General features: G+C 38.9%; 2 protein-coding genes across 3 annotated transcripts in view; one reads left to right on the top strand and one right to left on the bottom strand.

Moving 5' to 3' along the window:
- nf1a (neurofibromin 1a) overlaps positions 1-23248 on the top strand; it is a gene marked incomplete at its 5' end in the record, with an annotated part of 121227 nt that overhangs the window by 79003 nt on the left and 18976 nt on the right. For both annotated transcript variants that reach the window (XM_025898425.1, XM_025898424.1), the window contains 8 exon segments: positions 13526-13958; positions 14089-14429; positions 15537-15739; positions 18396-18589; positions 18670-18810; positions 22305-22584; positions 22768-22982; positions 23145-23206. In XM_025898425.1, coding sequence (XP_025754210.1) covers positions 13526-13958; positions 14089-14429; positions 15537-15739; positions 18396-18589; positions 18670-18810; positions 22305-22584; positions 22768-22982; positions 23145-23206 — 1869 coding nt within the window.
- Positions 3228-10308, bottom strand: evi2b (ecotropic viral integration site 2B). The gene is made up of 2 exons (XM_005463300.4): positions 9074-10308; positions 3228-8695 (listed from the first exon to the last, which is right to left on the bottom strand). The coding sequence occupies exons 1-2, from the start codon at positions 9271-9273 to the stop codon at positions 7435-7437; spliced, it is 1461 nt and encodes a 486-aa protein (XP_005463357.1). The 5' UTR covers positions 9274-10308; the 3' UTR covers positions 3228-7434.

Below are 23248 nucleotides of genomic sequence, written 5' to 3'. Positions count from 1 at the left end.
GCAAGACCAGACTGACCAACCTGTGCACTGCCTGGATTGATTACAAGAAGGCCTATGACTCAATGCCCCACAGCTGGATACTGGAATGCCTAGAATTGTACAAGATCAACAGGACCCTAAGAGCCTTCATCAGGAACTCAATGGGGATGTGGCGTACAACACTAGAGGCCAACTCCAAGCCCATAGCACAAGTCACCATCAAGTGCGGGATCTACCAAGGAGATGCTCTGTCCCCACTGCTGTTCTGCATAGGCCTGAACCCCCTCAGTGAGATCATTAACAAGACTGGCTACGGATACCGACTACGGAAAGGAGCAGTTGTCAGCCACCTCCTGTACATGGATGACATCAAGCTGTATGCCAAGAGTGAACGAGACATCGATTCACTGATCCACACTACCAGGCTATACAGCAATGACATCGGGATGTCATTCGGGCTGGAGAAGTTTAGTCGGATGATAACAAAGAGAGGGAAGGTAGTCAGAACTGAGGGGATTGAACTACCAGAAGGCAACATTGCAGACATAGAGGACAGTTACAAGTACCTGGGGATCCCGCAGGCGAATGGGAACCATGAAGAGGCCGCTAGGAAAGCTGCAACCACCAAGTACCTACAGAGGGTCAGGCAAGTCCTGAGGAATCAGCTGAACGGTAAGAACAAGATCCGGGCCATCAACACCTACGCCCTGCCCGTGATCAGGTACCCTGCTGGGGTAATAGGCTGGCCAAAGGAGGAGATAGAAGCCACTGACATAAAGACAAGAAAGCTCCTTACCATGCATGGAGGGTTTCACCCCAAGTCCAGCACCCTTAGGCTGTATGCTAAGCGGAAGGAAGGGGACCGGGGACTGGTGAGTGTCAGCACCACAGTCCAGGATGAGACAACGAACATCCAAGAATACATTGGGAAGATGGCCCCAACTGACCAACTGCTCAGTGAATACCTCAGGCAGCAGAAACCCAAGAAAGAGGAGGGAGACGAGGAACCATCATGGAAGGACAGGCCCCTGCACGGTATGTACCACCGGCAGATAGAGGAGGTGGCTGATATCCAGAAATCCTACCAGTGGCTGGACAAAGCTGGACTGAAAGACAGCACAGAGGCACTAATCATGGCAGCACAAGAACAAGCTCTGAGTACAAGATCCATAGAGGCTGGGGTCTATCACACCAGGCAAGACCCCAGGTGCAGGCTGTGTAAAGATGCCCCAGAGACAATCCAGCACATACCAGCAGGGTGCAAGATGCTAGCAGGCAAGGCATACATGGAACGCCATAACCAAGTGGCCAGCATAGTGTACAGGAACATCTGTGCCGAGTATAACCTGGAAGTCCCAAGGTCAAAATGGGAGATGTCCCCAAGGGTGATGGAGAATGACCGAGCTAAGATCCTGTGGGACTTCCAGATACAGACGGACAAAATGTTGGTGGCTAACCAACCGGACATAGTGGTGGTAGACAAACAGGAGAAGACGGCCGTAGTGATCGATGTAGTGGTTCCGAATGACAGCAATATCAGGAAGAAGGAACACGAGAAGCTGGAGAAATACCAAGGGCTCAGAGAAGAGCTCGAGAGGATGTGGAGGGTGAAGGTAACGGTGGTCCCCGTGGTAATCGGAGCACTAGGTGCGGTGACTCCCAAGCTAGGCGAGTGGCTCCAGCAGATCCCAGGAACAACATCGGAGATCTCTGTCCAGAAGAGCGCAGTCCTGGGAACAGCTAAGATACTGCGCAGGACCCTCAAGCTCCCAGGCCTCTGGTAGAGGACCCGAGCTTGAAGGATAAACCACCCGCAGGGGCGAGATGGGTGTTACACATATATATATATACATATACACACATACATATATAGATATATAGATATAGATATGTGTATGTATAGATATGTGTATGTATGTGTATGTATATGTATATATATATATGTGTATGTATGTATATGTATATATATATATGTGTGTATATTTGTATATGTGTATGTATGTATATGTATATATATATATGTGTGTATATTTGTATATGTGTATGTATGTATATGTATGTATATGTATATGTATATGTGTATATATATATATGTGTATGTATGTATGTATATGTGTATAGATATATATATGTGTATATGTGTATAGATATATATGTGTGTATATGTGTATATATATATGTGTGTGTATATATGTATATGTATGTCTATGTATGTATATGTATATGTATGTGTGTGTATGTATGTATATGTATATGTGTGTATATATATGTATATGTGTGTGTATGTATATGTATGTATGTATATACCGTAAATCCCGGACTACAGAGTGCAACTGATTAAAAGCCACATGCTCTAATTGTAGAAAGAAAATCAATTTTGTACTTGTACAGGCCGCACCAGATTTTAAGCCGTATGCGTTTCACTTGTAATATGAGATATTTACACAGAAATATTACACGTGAGGATTTTTAACGTTTAATTTAATTCGTAAGGTAACATAAACGTTATGGTAACATACAAAAATACATACTGTAAATGCTTTTTTTCCTCAAACAGCGCCTGTAACACGGCTACCTTTAAGTATCGGTAACACACAAATTACTTTGCTCATGTTTTTTTTACGGAACCGTGCACAAACAACATTACGTCTCTTAACAACTGATAAAAATATATACCGTATATATACTACTTATCATTTTGATTGCGCTACTGTTACCAGGCAAAATGTTTTTGGCCGCATGAAAAAAAATATGCATTAGCCGCACGTCAGTATAAGCCGCAGTGTTCACAGTGTGGGAAAAAAGTAGCGGCTTATGACCCGAAAACTATGGTATGTGTGTGTGTGTGTGTGTGTATGTATATATATATATGTATATGTGTGTGTGTGTATATATATAAAGCCTTTTATGCTGGGAAAGAGAAACTGCCAGTTCCTCAATCGTGGTCACTAACAAGAAGATTTATGTTAGCGTATGAATTCATTTGAGCCTGTATGTCTACTTTTGTCTACTTTTGATGCTATGGGGATTACTTGCTTGTGGGAATGAAAGTGACATACGAGTTGATGGAACTCATTTTGAGGCTGATCATCTATTCAGATTATAACTGGAACATTTGTGGTGACCTGAAGGTTGTGGCACTGCTGTTGGGTCTACAGTTGGGGTACACAGAACACATGTGCTTTTTGTGCCTTTGGAACAGTCGTGATGATAGCAATCATTACAAAGTGAAACAGTAGCCATCCAGAGTTATGTAAGATAAACCTTTATTAGTCCCACATGTGGAAATTATGTTGTGTCACAGCAGAAAGTGGACAGTGCAACGTTACAGTAGCAAAAATTAAGAAAAACAATAGAATAGGATAAGATATTAAGAATAAGATACTGTATGCAATATAATAAAATATTATATGCAATAGAATAAAATACTACGTTGTCAGAAAGGAAAAAAAAAACTTTTGGCCGATACAATGTGCTACATGCATCACTAGTTGATCCACTAAAAGTGTACCTTCCACCACTTCACATTAAACTAGGCCTAATGAAAAAATTTGTCCTGGAAATGGATCGTAATGGAAATGGCTTCCAGTATCAGAAGGATAGGTTTGGAAAAACCCAAACTGATACCAAGCTAAAAGCAGAAATTTTTGTTGGTCCTGAAATCCACGAAATGATGCGTGATGACACATTCAGATCCAAACTGAACATGCTTGAATTCGCCGCTTGGCTTTCTTGCCAAACATCGGGCTGAAAACTACGTTGAACTTGTAAGCAATATGTTAGCAGCGTATCAGCAACTCTGCTACTGAATGTGACTCAAAATGTCTGTGAAGGTTCTCAGTCATCCAGGTCATCGTAGTCAAAGGAATTTGCAAAGAATGCAAGAAATGACTCAAAATGCATTTCTTGCATTCTCGTCTGGATTTCTTTCACTCCAAATTTGGGTGGTGTGAGTGATGAACATAGAGAAAAATTCCACCAGGATATTGCCACCATGGAGAAAAGATATCAAGGACACTTCAACCCCCATAATGATGGGCGATTACTGCTGGCTTCTGCAGCAGTAGAGACTCACAAGCGCAAAAGCAAGTGCCTAAAGCACTTTTTAACAGTGTATGTACATTCCATAAAGACTCAAGTGAACTATCTATTTACACGTTTTTTTAATGTGAACAAGTTTTGTAATCTCTCACAGTTTTGAAGCAAAATTGAGTTATGTACAGTGCCCATATAACGACTATAAAATCAGTTTCCTGATTTCCGTCTGTATGAGTAGCCAATGATACTGTGTATAACTTCAGAACCTGACGTCCTAGACAAAATCCGACTACAGATTTGGACTCGGCACACTCGATTTAGTATAAGACACATGAAATACCGCAACTAGCAAACAAAAGTTTGTGTTCTGTGATCCTGTGTTATAGAAAATCCAAAATAAATTAAATCCTGCACACATAATTTTTGTTTTATAAAGTTCTTAAAGCTGTATTCTGTACAATCATACCACACTGGAAAGAATAGTTCAAAGGAAATATTAAAAGCCCCAAATTACCTTTACATTAATATCTATAATGAATATACATAAACCACTTTGCATCATTTTCTTTTCAAAACAAAAGCAAAGCAAATTCCTGTTTTTAAAAATTATGTAGACCTGTGGAATTTGCTGATTAAAATGAAGCCACTATACATTTACAGGCTAATAAAAGCATCATGACTAGAATTATAATCCGTTTTCAAATTCCAAGGGAACTAAACATGCAGATTAAATATGGCAAGAAATTCTGAATGCAGAGTTTCCACTGATCCATCCATCAGACTGTGAGCCCTACTTATTGCTCCTGTTTTAATGAAACAAAGAAGAAATGAACTTTGCGCACACACCAAGCAACTTCTCTCTGCTGAATGTGTAAGAAATAGGTGTTAGTGTGTTAGATTTATGCCTGAATGTTGCAATGTGCTATTAAAACTGCAATGCATGCATTCATGCACATGACACAGTAACACAAGATGACTCATAATCTGATGGTAAATAATGTTTTGTGTTCTCTGTACGTCTTAGCTCAGGTATTAGGACAGGTCATCTGCTAATCTGAAGGTTAGGGGTTCCATCCCTACAGTTTGCATGCCAAATATCCTTTCGCAAGATCCTAACCCCACGTTGCTCTCCAATGCCTCCATTGGAGTATGACTGCGTGTGAATGTTAGATAGATAGAAAGCACTTGCATAGAAAAGGAGTTATTTTCTTATATCAAAAGGATTCTCTTTCAGCTTCCTCACATTTATCCGAATTGCCACGCTGTTTTCAGAGCGAAACACTTGCGTGAAACCTGAGCTTAAACTGGAATTTTGAGCCACTAATTTGCGCTGCTCTTGGCCCAATGCTGGTTTTTACTGCGGTTAACTGGCTGCATCTTTTATTAAAAATAAAGCGCATTCTTAATAGATCCCCCTGCAAATGCAACATCACAGTAATTTGTCTCACTTAGTAAATCTGTCCCGTAGCATCTAAAATTAAATTCATCTTATTTTGTTATATTTTACTGTTGTGATACTAGGTAACTAATTTCATCCTGCCTGTTAAGGATTTATATGAGTGCTGTCTATCACTTATTCCAGCAGACTATACTGAAGTAAAATTATACTAAAAACTGTAATATAACAAAGGATTTTACTAATTAGCACCAGTTGCACAGAACCTTAAATACTATTATTAATTAATATAGATCTTGAGCTTGTATAGCATTCTGTGTTCTTCATGCAAGGCAATAGTTCAACCAGAATTAGTTTTTATTCCAGCAGTGTGAGGTTCTTAGTTTAGCTGTGAATTTAATGAACTGTTGTTAAAAACTAAAAAATATATCAGGAGGATATGCCATGAATTGGGGGAAGGCACTCACAGTTTACATTTACCAGAGCTGAGCAACTTTTATGTTGTTTTTTGTCATGAATGGTCTGATGGGCCATCTCAGTGAATTATGGAGCGGTGTTTTCTCCTCCCTTTTCTTAAAGGATGGTCCAGTGTACACTATGGTAAAGGAACCAATAAAGGATGCATTTATCCTTCTTCCCTTATTATTTGGAGAATTGGTGCAACTCTTATTATGGCCATCACACAGATACTTCAGGTCAAGTCTGAGTTTCTGTTTTATGATGGTGGCACCTATACTTTTACTTCTCTGGCGTGGTAGTATAACTTGTAAAGACAACGATCAATAATTAGTCTTTGAAAGCTTTGTGTGGTTTTATGTATTTTATTTTATTACCACAAAAAGTATTGGATAATTATCAAATGAATACTTGTTTAATATAAAATTGTTTTCTTACTATTTTTAATACCTAGCATTCTAATCAAGAACTTAAATGATGATCAGTATTGCCATATTAAACAAAATGCGGTTGCACAACTAGGTCCATTGCTGACCAAAAACGCCACACTATGTAAGTGAGAAACAGAAATGGAAAATTAGAATAATGAGGGTTTTTTGTTTGTCTTTCACAAATGTGATTGTAAAGAAACAACCCAATTGTGAACAATGGAACGATTATTTTAATTATTTAAGAAATTTAAAAAGGTTATTGAAATTTTTTTTTATTAATTTTTTTTGATGGTGCAAATTGAGCAGAGAGCTAAAACAATTTACTTGCATTATGTTAGTTGTACAAGGTCCACTGTTACTAAAGTTGAACTAAATTATAAAAGGCTGCCTGAGAAATATGCTTCTGAGGTTTACATAAGCTCAATTGTTTTTGGAATTAAAGATAAAAAGTAACATTTGCAGAAAGGTCCTGAATGTGTCTGTCTTCTGGTGATATAGACATCTTTTATTCCTTCATTTAAACGAAACTAATGTCTTAACGCACCTCCAGATTTTTACATACAACTGTAAGTACAGGAAATTTTATTGGGGGATATTTAGTTTTCTTTCTTTTCTATTGTATATGCCATACTGTGCAAAACGGATATTATTAAGATAGGCATGTATGTACCAGAGCTTGCTTTTGATGTGGCCAAGCGAACTGAATGATATTTGAAATGAGTCGGATCTTATTCACATGAATGTTAAAAAGGAAACTTCCTGTTCACATCATGGTATGCTATTTATTCACACTGTTACATGACACAGTGTAAATAAAGCTGCTTGCTGTGCAATGTTATTATCTGTTAGCAGCAAGATTATTAAAAAGGCTTTTACATGTAGCGTATGATTATTATTTTGGATATTCCTACTCTTACTAACACAGAAAACTACAATTATTCAACCTTACTATGTTGTTCTTCAGGTTTTGCTGTAGAAATCATGGTTAACATCACACAATCTCAATTATTTCCGAAAGCACTAACAAGATGGTTTCCTGTTTTTGTAGTTACCTTTGCTGCTACCAGGAAACCAATGAAGGGTGTTATAACTGATACCCTACATCTGTTGGATGTGTTTAGAGATCAAGTTCACTTAAGTTTCCATAAGGGCATTGTTCATTTGTTCAGACATATTTTCCATGACTTCAGATAGATTTGACTGATTTGCAGAAAGGTCTTGACGGAGGATTGAATTATTTGTGGACACAGGGTTGTTAGTTTGCGAAGATTCAGCCGAAACACAGTTTTCAGCAGTCTCTACTATGTCTACTGTGTTTCTCATTTCTGGAAAAACTGCATTAGTCCCATTGCTTTCTGGTCCATCATTTCCATTGACTGTTCGGCCAAATGTGGTCCCCTGGTTTTTATCTCCAAATGTAGTAACTTGAGTCATGTCTTCTAGCTCCTCATCTGTTTCTGGAAGCAAGGACAATCTTTTGGACAGTCTCGCAGGCAGAAAGCTGGCTACAGAAATTCGGTTAGGTGGCCTCATTGTTACCTGGCCATTGTTAGCTCCACCCTCTAGAAATGGTGAAGGACCCGCCCAGTCTGTAGTTGATACCTGCTGCTTCTGAAGCTTCCTTTTCTTAATAAAGATGATCAGGAATCCTACCATCATCACTAACAGGGCTCCACCTATTAGTCCAGCCACTACTTTACCATGGTTAGTTTTCTTTCTTTCTGAAGGTTCTTGTATTTTTGTTTTTCTGGTATTGTGGATGGATGTTGAAGTTTTGTGTAAGCCTGTGGAATGTTTCACATCATCACCTGCAGCAGGACTCATGCTTTCAGACTTGTCTTCTTCCGGTGTGGTAATTGTGTTAGTAGTAGAGATGAGTTTTGTAGACTTTGGTGAAAATGTAGGTGGATAGGGGTTTGTGTGCCTCCTAACGTGTGTGCTTAATGCCTTCTGGCTTTGGGTTGAGTTGATTATCACTGGAGTTACACTTGTAGGCGTTGCTGGGGTGCCAGTTTGAACTGTCATTGAAGATTTGATGGCTGTAGATTGTATTTCTGTTAAGGATTCCATGGGAGTTCTGTTTAAGTGGGGCGATGCGGAACTGGTAGGAGCTGGTGTTGTCTTAGTATTAGGTAGGATCATATTCGAGGGCATTGTTTGACTTCTTCGTTGTGTGTCTTTCGTGGCAGTTATTTTCTCTGGGTATGTCTGAGGCATCCTATGTGTTGTCAGCTCGTTGTGAGAGAATGATTCTACAGTTACCACAGAACTGAAGACTTCAGTTTGATTAGATGTCACTGCATTGCTTGCTGCCAGTGGCAGCAGCCATATTAAAGTGAGGCTTGTAAAATCTGTGGTCATTGCTGTCCTCAGAATGGCTACTGTATCTCTGAAGCTAGAACAGAGGAAATTATTTTGTCAGAGCACGTAGTCTGAAGCAGTATCATTTGAACAAAGAACGTTTAGTGTTATGCAATATAGTATGCTTTAGGAAATGGTAAGTTCCTCAAAATGCTCGTAGTCCACCATAGGTTTGAAGGGTACACAATTTACCAGTTTCAAACACTGCTTTTACCATTTTCATCGAAGTTACATTTATGTATCCTCTGTTCTTTAATAACATTTTACATATAACATTTAGTTTTTAGGTGTGTGTGTATACATGTGATATGTCACTTTTGTCTCAATTTCACATCATCATCAATTTAAAGTTGTCAAGCTATGAGTTGGACCCAAAACTGTATCAGTAATCTAGTAATTTAGATTTACATACCAGTGTCTGTATAAAGGTGAACTCTCCAAGCTGTTTGTTGTCTCCTTCCAGGGTGTATTAAAAGTCGAATATTGCTGTTGCTGTCTGGCAGAGGTTTCCTTAAATGGAAGTAAGATCTTGGGGGTTGGACAGTTTGTCACTGCTGAAATTTCGAGACTGATTCTTGCACCACTTACAGGAAGTGTGACACGTGAAATCATTCTCAGTGTCCTGTGTTAAATATAGTAGTTCTTGTTTCACAACCAAGGCTTGCGTCAAAAATGTTTGCTGAAACAATGCTGAATTAATCTGTTAAATTCTAAAGATTGCCTTTTAAAAAGCGTGAATTTTAAATTTTCATAAGTTCTCTTTGGTTTTAAGAAGGAAAAAGGCATTCTTTTAAGTTTAAATGTCTAGAACAGTAACCTATCATAACTGAAACGGCAGCATGGTAGCAGCTCATGTCTTTTTCATAGTTTGAGTAAGTTAACGACATTCATAAGCCACACCATTGATGCCTGTGAAAGGTAAGCTCACCTTGTTACCATACTGCGTTCTCAACCACAAAATCTACAGGATCTGCGATACACAAAAACATACAGAGATCACTTTCCCATGCCCTGACCGGTCAGAGATATCTTGACTGCATAAGCTGCATAAGGTGCATAAACTGAAACAGGCTGTTTTACAGCTGATCAAAAGTTTAGGACCACATGCACATAGGACTTAGCCAGCAGCCGTTTGACACCCCTGAATCTCCTGAAGCTCCATTGTTCCACTGGGAAAAGGAAAAAGCACCCTAGACCATTGTGGCGCCCCCTCCACTGTGGCGTGTAGAAACAGCTCAGGTGGGATCTCCTTGTCATGCGTGTAATGTTGGAAACCATCAGGGACATCAATTTTTTTTTTCTCATCAGAGAATAAAACTTTCTTCCACCTTTCAATGTCCCATGTTTGGTGCAAAGTCCAAATGGTCAGTTCTGTGGCGTTCAAGGAGACGAGGCCTTTGAAGACGTTTTTTGTTTTTGAAGCCATTCGGTCTCAGATGCTGTCTGATGGTTATGGGGCTGCAGTCGGCACCAGTAACAGCCTTAATTTGGTTCGAGGATCATCCAGTGTCTTGACGGACAGCCAAATGGATCCTCCAGCTCACTGCTGGTGAAATTTTGGTGGGGTCTTCCTCTTGACTTTTTTGTTCCATAACCCTCAGGTTCATTTAAGAAATTCCAAATGACTGTCTTACTGCGTCCCACCTCGGCAGTGATTGACAGTTCAAACTGGCACCCCAGTTCAACAACCCTAGCGGTCCTAAACTTTTGATCAGCTATAAAAGAGCCTGTTTCAGTTTAAGCATTGTTTTCAATAAATTGCATGCTCAAAAAAATGCCTCACTCCCATTTCTTCTTGTTTTATGTTGAAGATTTTTTTGGCCATTTTTCAAGTGGTTCTAAACTTTTAATCAGGACTGTATTATAACAGGAATGTGTGGAGGTTTTTTTGTTTTTTGTTTTGGTTACTGACTGGTGTGTGGCTTGTCCATGTTATTTAATCAAGCAGAATAACAGTTCTATAAGTAGTCAAACTGTTGTGGCCTGTTCTGTTGTCGAATGATTATATAGTATATATCTTTAAATATTTTAAGGATAAGAATTGCAAATACACAAATACATTTTGGATTTTCTCTACTCCACACAGGGTCAAAAGTATATATATAAGCTCAAAGTGGTGTCTTTTAACAAGACATTGTAGTTTTTATTTTTCAGCATAAAAGAAATAGCTTGATAGTACGTATTTGATTGACCAATACTCTGAGTCCAAGAAACTATTGATTTTCCAAAGGTGGTAAGATCTCTTGGAGCCTTTCTACGCATGTGCAGATTTCAAGAAGTTGAAGTCTGTTGAAACTGTTTTACAAAAGTTATTTGGATGTGTCACCACTTTGCCAAGCTCTTGAAAAACACCCAAATTGTCACTTGTTAATGGCTACCAAAAGCATCTGGTCTAGGTGCAACTAAGGAACATGTAGCCAAATATTAGTGGGGGGTGTATGTATATATTTGAACTTGTGTGCATATTTTTGGTTATGTATGATTATGGAAAAGCCAAAATAAATTCAAACTTGTACATCCAATTCTTGCTTGTGTGTGTGTGTGTGTGTGTGTTGTAGTTGTTGTTGTTGTTGTTGTTTTTTTCTTTTTTAGTCCTTGAAGGTATATTGATGACACTCAATTGGTCAGGGAAAAATGACAACGGAAAGAAATCATTTAAAGCTCAAAATTACCATGACGAGTGTATGGAAACTTTTGACCACAACTCTGTGTGTATAGGGCTCATAATTGACAAATATTGATTTGACTCATGAAACACTGACACAATACAAAGATCAATTTATTTAAAAACTGGCAAATATTACAAGTATTTAAGTTATAACCAATAATTAAATTGTTGAAAATTCATTTAAAAGATTAGACATAGCTGAAACAGAATCAAAGTTCAGTTTCCAGCATTTCTACTATCAATTTAGCCCAGGATCTCTTTAAAAGTGAATGTATGTTGACCTTCTTTTTGTTAATCTGCTTTTTGTTCATTATGTAAGTTATGTTATGTTATGTACTGATGCAAATCATGCACACAACAAATATGGACGTGCTATGTTATGTATTTAAAAGTTATGCTTTCTTTCGCTCTTTCTTTCTGTTTTAATTGAACACTCAGTACCAGGCTTTAAAGATTTACTATGAGATATAGAACTATGTAACATGTTAGAGATATTCTTATCTAAGCAAAAACTATGCTTTTCGGTGTGTGCACCCAAAGCTCTTTATTCTGTCAGCACTAATGTAGTAAACTGTATATGATGCCCTACATTTAACAAGAAGAAAATAAACAGAAATAGTAATGCAACAACAAAATTATCAGTTTATTAACCAAATTTCTCACCTTGTTGACTGCCTTCAGCAAATAAGAAAACAGTCACCACTCTATTATAGCTCTTTTTCTTTCCTTGTGTCCGTTTCATAAATGCATTTGAAAGACTTTCAAAGTTATTGTTTCTGTCCAAAAAAAGATTTCCATTAATGTAATTATTTTATTTTATTTTATATTTGGCTATAATTTAACAATTGGTGCATCTCTGTTGGAAAGGATATGATTGAAACAAGCCAAGTTAAAATATTATGAATCAGCTAAACTTATTAGTTGTGTATGTGACTGGATTTACTGAAGTGGGGTTACCTCCTTACACAACAAGGGGCATGTCTTCTAAATCCCTGGGAATCTCCAAACAGGAGTCCTTGAAGTTGGAGCTGTCCATATGACTTTGATTGTCCTCAGGATCAAAAGCTATTGCCATTGCCCCTTCATTAAGTCCTGCCCCATCGTCGTCCATTGTCCCTTTTAGTTCAGCCTCCCTCTCTTCCTCCGTCTTGTCTTCTTTCACCTCCTCAAGCATGACACTGGCATCATATGGTCCAACCAGGCCTGCAATCTCTGGTTGGTCTGTGCCCCAGTAGCCTGTACTGCTTACTAAGTCCATGTTGGACCGTGAGGTTTGAGGGCCATAAACCTGGCGCTGCAGGCTGCAGACCTGGCATGCCAGTACCACAGTAACAGCCAGCAAGCACACAATGAGACCTCCAGCTGAACTTATAGCAATCAGACCCATCTCAGTGTCAACCAAGCAGTCGCCACGAGTGCCATTGATGGAGTTTTTGTCTTCACTTGTTCTGAGGGTAGTATTCTCAGCAAGTGTGGGGCTGCTGCTTTGGTCTTGTGAATATATTTGAGTTGTTGAAAGGACTGCGTCAGCACCGACAGGACAGAGTGGCAGGTGGTTGAGCAGGAGAAACACCCAAAGAGTTTTTGCACCTTTCATTATTTCTGAAATTCAGGAACTGTTTTAGAAAAAGTAAAGCTGAAAAAAAAATGTAGAACATTACTCCAGAATGCCACTACAAGAGCTCATGATCAGAAGGTTGTTTGAACAATTCTAGTGAAATTGATTTTTTGATTTTTGATTTTTTTTTTTAAGGAAATGGTTGACTTTTGTACTTTTAATATGATTCAAAGATGCTGCATGACAAATTCTTACCTGAAGTAGTCCTGTGGAGGTCTTGGGGAAGAAATGGCACGTGACACCTGCTGCAAACTGACTGTAGAGATGGTCTGAAGTCACTTCCTGACCCCTCTTTCTGCTGGGTTTTTTTTTTTTGTCTTTTGGTTTGTTTGTTTTTTTGCAGAGGGCGTGATTATTTCAGAGCCTTGGGTTTGATACCACAGAGGCTTGCAGGGCTCTTACAAAAAAGGACAGACACAAAAAGAAGCAATCTTTTTCAGAAATGAAGCTTTTCAGAGTGTTCAATCACATTGAATGCTATGAACAATTTAACCCTCAAATTGATACAACTGATGCCAAAAAATAAAACTATAGATTTCGTATTTAACCATAATGGATTTTTTCCCCCTTTTCTTTAGGTTCAAAACGGGCCAGATCAATGGTGACCTGCTAATCTACCATGTCCTTCTCACCCTCAAACCCTACTATGCTAAGCCCTATGAGATAGTGGTAGACTTAACACATGTTGGACCCAGCAATCGTTTCAAGACTGACTTCCTCTCTAAGTGGTTTGTCGTCTTTCCTGGCTTTGCTTATGAGAATGTAGCAGCTGTTTATGTCTACAACTGCAACACGTGGGTAAGAGAGTACACCAAGTATCATGAGCGGCTGCTGACAGGCCTAAAGGGGAGCAAGCGGCTCCAATTCATTGATTCTCCAGCTAAGCTGGCAGAGCACATTGAACCTGACCAACAAAAGCTGCCTGCAGCCACACTGATACTGGAAGAGGACCTTAAAGTGTTCCACAATGCCCTCAAACTGGCCCACAAAGATACCAAGGTCTCAATAAAGGTAAGGTTTCAACCAGTGAACTTGCACTAAAATCGAGCAATATATAATGTTACCACTTAATAAACATATTAAATCACTAAAATCATAACAGACGTGTATCTTTAACCATCTTTATTTTCTTCTTGACCAGGTGGGTTCAACAGCCGTTCAGGTGACCTCAGCTGAGCGCACCCGTGTCCTTGGCCAGCCTGTCTTCCTCAACGATGTATATTATGCCTCAGAGATAGAGGAGATTTGCCTTGTGGATGAGAGTCAGTTCACCCTCACCATGGCCAACCAGGGCACACCCCTCACTTTCATGCACCAGGAGTGTGATGCCATAGTTCAGTCTATCATCCATATCCGGACACGCTGGGAGTTGTCGCAGCCTGACTCCATCCCTCAGCACACTAAAATCCGACCAAAAGATGTGCCTGGCACTCTCCTGAACATTGCTCTTCTCAACCTGGGCAGTTCTGACCCCAGCCTCAGGTTTGTCCTGTAGGGTCATTGTTTTTGTTATTCTAGGCCAAATTCTTTGCCTTTATGGGGAATAAAGTAGGGCTGTAAAATAACAAAGGATGTGTTTAATTTAAAATATAACTGAGATTTTTTGCTTTGGAACCAATGACACATAAATATTTGAGCATACTTTAGGTTTAAAGTTTAGACTTTGTATAAAAGGTTGCTGGAAATAAACCTAATGCAGAAGCACCTTAAACCTGCTTTCTTTCTAATGACCAGCCATTAGTGACTCCTGGTTGTATAAATGTTTGATAAAACAACCCTATTGCTCACATGACTATGAAAACATAAATTTAAGGTACTACAATGTATGAATACATTGTATTTTAATCTTAAATTATAGCCCCATGTAGATGAAAATTTGATCATAAAACTGATACAAAGGAAAAACTATAGCAGTGGTCAAAATACTCAGTGCTTCAAAGTCAAATTTCAGAAACCAGTAGTTAACTGGATTAGCGATATATTCATTTTTATATACACTGTGTTTAAGGTATAAAGGTTCAGTTCAGCCACCCCTCATTTCTTTGTTTTCCTTGAAAGAACCAGACATGAGCAGTCTTGAGCAATCGTTTTCTGGGCTTTCTTAATGGCACCTTTTTTACTTACTTACTTACTATTAGTCTAGTCCTTGTACATCAGAAAAGTATTCCTGAAGACTACTTGAAGAAATTACAAGACAGCTTGCCTAAAAGAGGTTTTGTTAAAGAATACGGGTGGACATAACCAAAACACTGTTTTGCCTGTATTTTACTCACTAACTCACTGCATCTATTTCCTATTTACTTAGCAAAATATAAACAAATGAGGGATGGCTAAAGACTTTTGCGCAGTACTGTACACTTTGAACATGAGCCTAAATATTTTTGATCCAATGCAAGTAGTTCAGTTTCAAAGGAAAAACGAGAACATTTTAGTACATCTTATTGTCTTTCCAACTTTCAGTTGAGCTTCACCGACCTGAAATAAAACTTTCGATCTACTCATTAACAACACCTATGTTTTTCAACTCAAACCTGTAAAAGTAAAAAGACTAAAACAGTTTTTACACTGACTTATCTGTTTCATATCCAGATCTGCAGCTTACAACCTATTGTGTGCTTTGACCTGCACCTTTAATCTGAAGATAGAGGGCCAGCTGCTGGAGACATCAGGCCTCTGCATCCCAGCCAACAATACGCTCTTTATAGTTTCCATCAGCAAAACTCTGGCAGCCAACGAACCTCATCTGACTCTGGAGTTTCTGGAGGAGTGCATCTCAGGCTTCAGCAAGTCTAGTAAGTCTACTTACCATCATACTGGTTACTATACATAAGCTCTCACATACACTCAGTCATGAAACTGCCTCAGTTTATTATTCAAAGATGTTACCTCTCTAAATGGAATAGATACATTGTACTCATACCGCCACCAGCTCACCTCACTAAAATCCATAAAGTTGTTGGGGTTTTTTTGTTTCTCTCTTCTTCTTTTTTTTTTTTTTACATAACTACGGGGGGAGGGGAGCGTATGGGAATGACAGTATGGCATATGATTTTATGTTACATAACTACGGGGGGAGGGGAGCGTATGGGAATGACAGTATGGCATATGATTTTATGTGGATACTGAAGTGCACAGTGCATAAAGGTCACCAACTCAAGAACACTGCATAAGGAGCTTCATGGAATAGGTTTTCATGGCAGAACCTAACATCAGCAAGTTTAAGGCCAAACTTTGGATGCAGTGGTGTAAATCACGTGGCCACTGGACTCTAGAGCAGTAAAGACTTGTTCTGGCAATGCAACTGACTGAGATGCTTCTTTTGACTACACTGTGCCAAGTATTAAGTTTGGTGGACGGTGATTGTGGTGCTGTTGTTTTTCAAGAGTTGTGCTCAGGCCCCTAGTTCCAGTGAAAGCAGCTCTTCATATGTGAGCTTCATTTCATATGATTCAGCTTACAAATACATTTAGGACATTTTCATGCTCACAACTTTGTGGGAACAGTCTGGTTTGGGAATGGACCTTCCTATTCCAACATGACTGCGCACCAGGGCACAGGGCAAGCTCCATAAGGACATGGGTGAGTGAGTTTAGCATGGAAGAACTGGACTGGCATGAACACGGTCCTGATCTCAAAACTATAGAACACCTTTACAATGAAATGGAACAGAGACTGCGACCCAGACCTTTTTATCCAAAATCAGTGTCGGACCTCACAAATGCGTTTATGGAAGAATGATAAAAAATGTCCATAAACACACTCCTAAACTTTGTGGAAATCTTTCCAAGAAAATTTCAAGTTGTTATAGATGCAAAAAGTGGATTGACATCATATTAAACCCTATGGATTAAGAACGAGATATCACTACTAAAGTAAAATGAAGTCCTCATTTTTTTGCTTGCTTTTTGCTTTTTATATTATATATTACCTCCCTCTGTCCTGTCTGGGACTCTCTCCAGCATTGGTCCCACATTGTTATCTGTCATCAACAGTTCAGTGACACACCCCATCTATCCCATTTTAAACATGCAGAGATCACTCCTCCATTGAAGAAACAAAATCTTGAATCCAGCTCTACTGGTAATTATTTTAAGCCTAATTCAATAGGCCATTTATAAGCAAATTACTAGAAAAAATAGTAGAAAATCAGTTCAGATCTTTACTATGCAGATTACATATTTTTACCCTTTGCAGTCTGGCTTTCAGAGGCAGCGTTCCACTGAGACCGCTCCCTTGAAGGTCTGTCATGATCTTTTAATGGCTTCTGATGCAGGGTTCTGTGATCATTTTGTTTGGTGACAGCGCAGCCTTTGATACCATTGAAAACAAATTCCTACTTAGTAGGCTTAAGGTTTGTCTGCCAGAGAAAGAAAGCCAGACTGGTTTTCTTCATACTTGTCTGATAGGACCTTCTTTGTTGGAACAGACAAGTTCTCCTCTAACATTACGTCCCTAACCTGCGGGGTTCCACAGGGTTCAATTTTGAGTCCATTATTATTTTCCTTCTACATGCTTTCTTTAGCTGGGATTATTTAGTCTTTTAGTGACATTTCTTATCCAATGTATGCCGATGACATTCAGTTGTATATGTCTTTTAAGACTCATCTGCTGGATTGGTTGTCCACCCTAGTCCACTACTTAACTCAGATTACTTATTGGCTCTCTAGCAATTACCTTGTTTTAAACACCAACAAGACTGAGACCGTCATTGCAGCTCCTCTTGAACTACATTCTAAAATCAGTCAGGTTCTTGCTTCTTTCTGTCCTTGGAGTAATATTTGAGTTGCATGTTAAAGCTTTGTCTGGTTCCTGTTTCTTTCATTTACGGTACATTTCTAAATTGCAACATGTGGTCTCCTCAACTGAACTGGAAAAAAATTATTCCTGCATTTGTGTCATCGCATTTAGTTTAGTGTAATGCTCTGTTTACCAGCTTGGACAAATCGTCCCTTTTTCGCCTCCAAGCTATACAAAGTGCTGCACCCAGACTATTAACACGTTCTAGCAACCGTGCTCACATTACTACATCGGCTCCCAGTAGATTTTAGAATTCATTTTAAAGTTCTTGTTTTAGCATACAGAGCACTAAATGGCCGGGCCCCAGATTATTTATCTCAGCTTCTTAAAAAATACACTGCTGCTCGTTGTCTCCGTTCACAGACTCAGAGTCTGTTGGTTGTTTGCCATACACGACAGAAGATCAAAGGGGACAGAGCCTTTCAGTCTGTGGCACCAGGCTGTGGATCAGTGTACCACCACAACTGTGTTTGGTTGACTCTGTGGATTCTTTTAAAAAAACATTTGTCTGTGAAAAGTGCTTAATAAATAAACTTTACTTAAGTTCATATGTGTGTGAAGACAGGACCATTGAATATTTTTGGCAATATAGTAATATATTATTAACATTAAAATAAACCGTAAGGTCTAAGTGCTGCTGTTCTCTTGCAGGCATCGAGCTGAAGCATCTCTGCTTGGAGTACATGACACCCTGGCTGCTCAACCTGGTCCGCTTCTGTAAGCACAATGACGATGCCAAGCGCCAGCGGGTCACTGCCATTTTGGACAAACTCATCACCATGACAATAAATGAAAAACAGATGTATCCCTCTATCCAGGCTAAGATCTGGGGCAGCCTGGGCCAGGTAAGTTTACCCACCCCCTCAGCAGCTAAATAAGTACATGTGTGTTTTGGATTCTGGCCTTTTAACCATCTCACCTTCAGATAACAGACCTGCTGGATGTGGTCTTAGACAGCTTTATTAAGACCAGTGCCACAGGAGGCCTGGGTTCCATCAAAGCAGAGGTTATGGCTGATACTGCAGTGGCTCTAGCTTCAGGAAATGTCAAATTGGTCTCCAACAAGGTGAGAGCACAATGGCAACTGATACACAGAAAATAATCATGTTGAAATCATTTTGGATGGACTCATGGAAAGGATTTAATGACATTGATGATGGAAAGTGACTTGGGGTTCTGTTAAATGAGCAGAGCAGTGTGTTTGAGTAAACAACTGATCAACTAAAGCGGTTGTAAAAACCTTTGCATTTTGTTAAACAGGACCATTCCTACATCGTATTTCATGCCAACACATATACTCATTATCCTATACATTTTAATATACATAAGATATAGATAAAGTAATTACTTTTCTTTTCAGAACTTTCCTTCAATGCCAAATCAGGCGAAAAGGAGAAATTCAGTGATTACATACTGTTCCCACTAGGGGCAATTTCTGTGCTGATTTACATCTATTACAAAGAATAATGAAAGAGTTCTGGGAAAATATAAAAGAATAAACGTCCATCAGAAAGAGAGCTTATATATTCTTCCACTTGGGGAACTACATTACACTTTCCTGCCATTTGTCAAACTCTTCTCTTTCTGAGCACTGTGCTTTTATTACCTCTGTGCATGCTGCATTATGATATGCAAATGTAATTAGGGACAACCTATTAAAGTTGTCTGAAAGGGGCTTAATATTACTGTAGTTTGTAGGATTATTAGCCTTATGTCTTGAAACTACAGACAGTAGGTAGGGCACAATGGGGCCAGGGCATGATAGCAGTACCGTATAATGCACTGGCCCACAAATTTAACATCAAACCTTCGAGATATAGATATTTACACACAGACCCACACACACAAACCCTGACCTGGTGCTAACACTTCTTAATAGACTCACTTCTACTTGGTCAACGTCAGCTCATTTGGTTATGGTTAATTATGGTTAATTAAGGATATACTATATGGATTAATGATTAATGCTTTCAGGCTGCAAGTTTAAAAAGTGCCTGTAGTGCCAGAGAGCCTGTAGTTCAGGACAGAAAAACAAATCAACAAAAGCCACCACATCATATGGCCTAAAAGCAGAAATGTACATGAACCAATGCAACTGACAATTTTTTGCCTTTGTCATGTTTCCACCCTGACAACCACACAGTGGCCACATGACTTGTATCTTTGGGTCGTCTATCTGTACATGCACACAAGTCCCGATTCAGTTCAATTCAGTTTTATTTATATAATCAAATCACAACAACAGTTCCCTCAAGGTGCTTTATATTGTAAAGACACTACAATAATTGTCCCAAATCTTAACATCAAATTTTTGGTGGTCAAAGGTTACAGTGACAGTGTCCCTTAAATTCTTAAATTCTTTCTCTTTACATCTCAAAGAAATCTCTACAAATTTGGCCAAAGTCCTTAGACTTAAGGGAAATCATTAGATTTTGGTGGTCAAGGGCATACTCCTACTCCTACACAGAAACCTATAATAGAAAATATATTTAAATGTTAAAGTCAGTTAATAATTACTTACATACTGATGGAAGAAATAAATCCAGCTGGGATTCACTCTTGATTTGTAGAAGCTAAAGAGACAAACTCATTCAATCACTATCCATTATCTGTGTGCTCTTGTTCCAAATCCAAGCTGCTGTTTGGATAAACAAACACAATATACACAGGCAGACACAAAAGAAAACCCAAGGCCCTGGCTCCGATTATAGCAGACACCATCACTGTCAATAGTGGCCATTGTAAAGACTGTTGACTAAGAAAAAAAATATGTTTAAGTTGTAGTATTGTTTTTCTCTGCAGGTTAGTTTGGTCTTACTAAAGTATTGTACTGAATTTGAAAAACTATATATAAAATTGGACTTTGGACTTTTTACTTGAGTCTTTATCCTGGTGTTATCTGTAGAGTTTCAGCATGATGTCATGGCAGTACAGCCTACTGGACACAATGGCTCCTTGTTTGCTGTTCTTGAACTCTTTGTCTCCCAAAACTTGAATAAATGCCATTTTTTTTAACTGGTTAGAATAGCCGTATAGTCCAGTATGTCAGCTTCATAACCAAAAGGATTATTAAGGGTCATGATTAGTATTATTAGTTTACTAGTGATACATTTATTATTAAGTTTGCATATCCTCTTTAGTGTTGCTTTTATTGGCTATGGGTAAGCACTCCTATAAAACCATGATTTTACTACAGAGTTCAACATCTTTGAGAAGTTATTATTAGCTTACGCAAGTAGATCAAGCAGTCAACACTGAGCTCCATTTAAACTAAGTCTCTTTCATTACATCTTATAAGGCCTTAAAGTACAGCTGTGGTTGTGTAAGGATAAAGCTTTTCTACCATTTTCTTTAAATAATCGTTTGATTGCTTGAAATTTAAAAAAGCAGCAACAGGAAGTGGTTTTCAATGACAATTCCACAGGCTTCTACGGAGAACATAGTCATAATTACAGACATTCACAATCTGATTGAATATCATGAGTAATGCCCCCAGTAAAATGTTTCCAGTTATCCACTGTGGAAGTCGTCTTTAATACAGTAGCTTCTTGGAGATCAGGTGTGGTGTGTGGATGTGCTCTTCTCTGTTTTATTTTGTGTTTTTTCTTTATGTTCATAAAGTCTTGATAATGACAGAAACTGTCCTTCTGAAAACATAGGTATCCAATCTATAAAAAAATAGAAGAAAATAAAGTAGTTGATGTAAGGCATATATTACACCCAACAACTTTCACAGGCACTTAGATGTAATATTGTACAGATGCATTAAGCTGGAAAAGGCAACACATTTCTAAAAACGGTTTCTCACGTGGAGATTCCATCTTATGAATCTGTATTGCATAGACTCGAGGACTGCAGGGAAGACTAGGAGGATGGGGAGAGTCCATAGGACTTCCTCTGAGCAAACATTGGATAGTTTTTCATGTCATAAATCAGATCTCATATGCAATACAGAACAATTTACTATTGGGGACTAGATTTCCACTCATTCTAATCGCAACTGATCTGCTCCTGTGAGTTATTATTTTATTCTAAAACAAATTGCATCAATAACCCTGTACCAACACACCAAGCTTTATTTATGTTTGTTTTTTCAACTTTCAATTCTGAAAAAAGAGTGAAAATAAACAACAAAGAACTGCAAACGGTTATGTGGCTAGCTAACATCTGTATTCATGTGTCTACTGTAAAAAAAAAAAACAAAAAAACAATGAATAATAATGATATTAATTGAAGGACTAAACTGAGGCAATGTTCAGATAATGGCATATGTGACACCTTGATATCGGTGACAATTATGTCACCGATATCAAGGTATCACATATGCCATTATCTCATTTGGGTTAAAGGTCAGGATCAAGTGCTTATTCTGTCCAATTTGCTGCATCTGCTACTAAGCATTAGCTTAGTTGCAGATGCAGCAAACAATGAGCCAAAGCTTTGGAGAGAATAAGCACTTGATCCTGACCTTTAACCCAAATGAGATGCTTAGACATAACCTAAATTGGGAGGTTAAAGACATGCTAGACATAATGATTCTACACCTATTCTTTGTGGTAGGTCATTGGGCGGATGTGTAAGATCATCGACAAGACGTGTTTGTCCCCAACGCCAACACTGGAGCAGCACCTGATGTGGGATGACATTGCCATCTTGGCTCGCTACATGCTCATGTTGTCCTTCAACAACTCTCTAGATGTGGCAGCCCACTTGCCTTATCTGTTCCATGTGGTAACCCTGCTAGTAGCCACTGGGCCTCTGTCCCTCAGGGCCTCCACTCATGGTTTGGTCATCAACATTATCCACTCCCTCTGCACCTGCTCTCAGCTCAACTTCAGTGGTGAGGAAATGTTTGTTCATTTGTTTTCTTCTTTATTGGTCAGTGAATAATGGGAGGTATCCTCATAAAGCTAGATGCATGAGTTTGCATGGCATGTAGGCACACAATGGACACGCGAAACAAAAAGTAAAGAGTAAGCTACTGTGACCTGAAAAAAGAACCATGTTTTTGTGTTGAATACAGAGGAAACAAAGCAGGTTCTGAGGCTGAGTCTGACTGAGTTCTCCCTGCCCAAGTTCTACCTGCTGTTTGGCATCAGCAAAGTCAAATCAGCCGCTGTGATTGCCTTCCGCTCCAGCTACAGAGACCGCTCATTCTCACCAGGCTCGTATGAGAGGGAGACCTTTGCACTGTCCTCTCTTGAAACCGTCACTGAGGCCTTACTGGAAATCATGGAGGTCAGCTAAGAAAAACAGGATTTTTACATGTTTTTACTCTCTCTCTGCCTTCCTAATACCCTTTTCTGTTTAATAAAAAGTTATTATTATAAAATTGACTGTTTGTCTAATTGGTATATTTAGTTTATTAAATACTGATTGAGTTATGTGTCTTTGGTCCAGGCTTGTATGAGGGACATACCAAGCTGCAAGTGGTTAGACCAGTGGACAGAACTTGCACAAAAGTATGATCTTCTTGTGTTCTACTTTATTACATTCAGTTGCAT

This window comes from Oreochromis niloticus, linkage group LG14 (genome assembly GCF_001858045.2).
Source record: "Oreochromis niloticus isolate F11D_XX linkage group LG14, O_niloticus_UMD_NMBU, whole genome shotgun sequence".
NCBI classification, from domain to species: Eukaryota; Metazoa; Chordata; class Actinopteri; order Cichliformes; family Cichlidae; genus Oreochromis; species Oreochromis niloticus.
Note: the sequence above shows the minus strand (reverse complement) of the source record. Positions and strands in the feature narration are given on the sequence as shown.

What these genes read in the sequence shown, in the direction of transcription:
- evi2b (XM_005463300.4), bottom strand. Translation starts at nt 9,273, where the DNA reads ATGATTTCACGTGTCACACTTCCTGTAAGTGGTGCAAGAATCAGTCTC. An exon ending in TCACCTTTATACAGACACTG is followed by an intron (nt 8,696 to 9,073) that starts GTATGTAAATCT and finishes CCTCTGTTCTAG; the next exon opens with CTTCAGAGATACAGTAGCCA.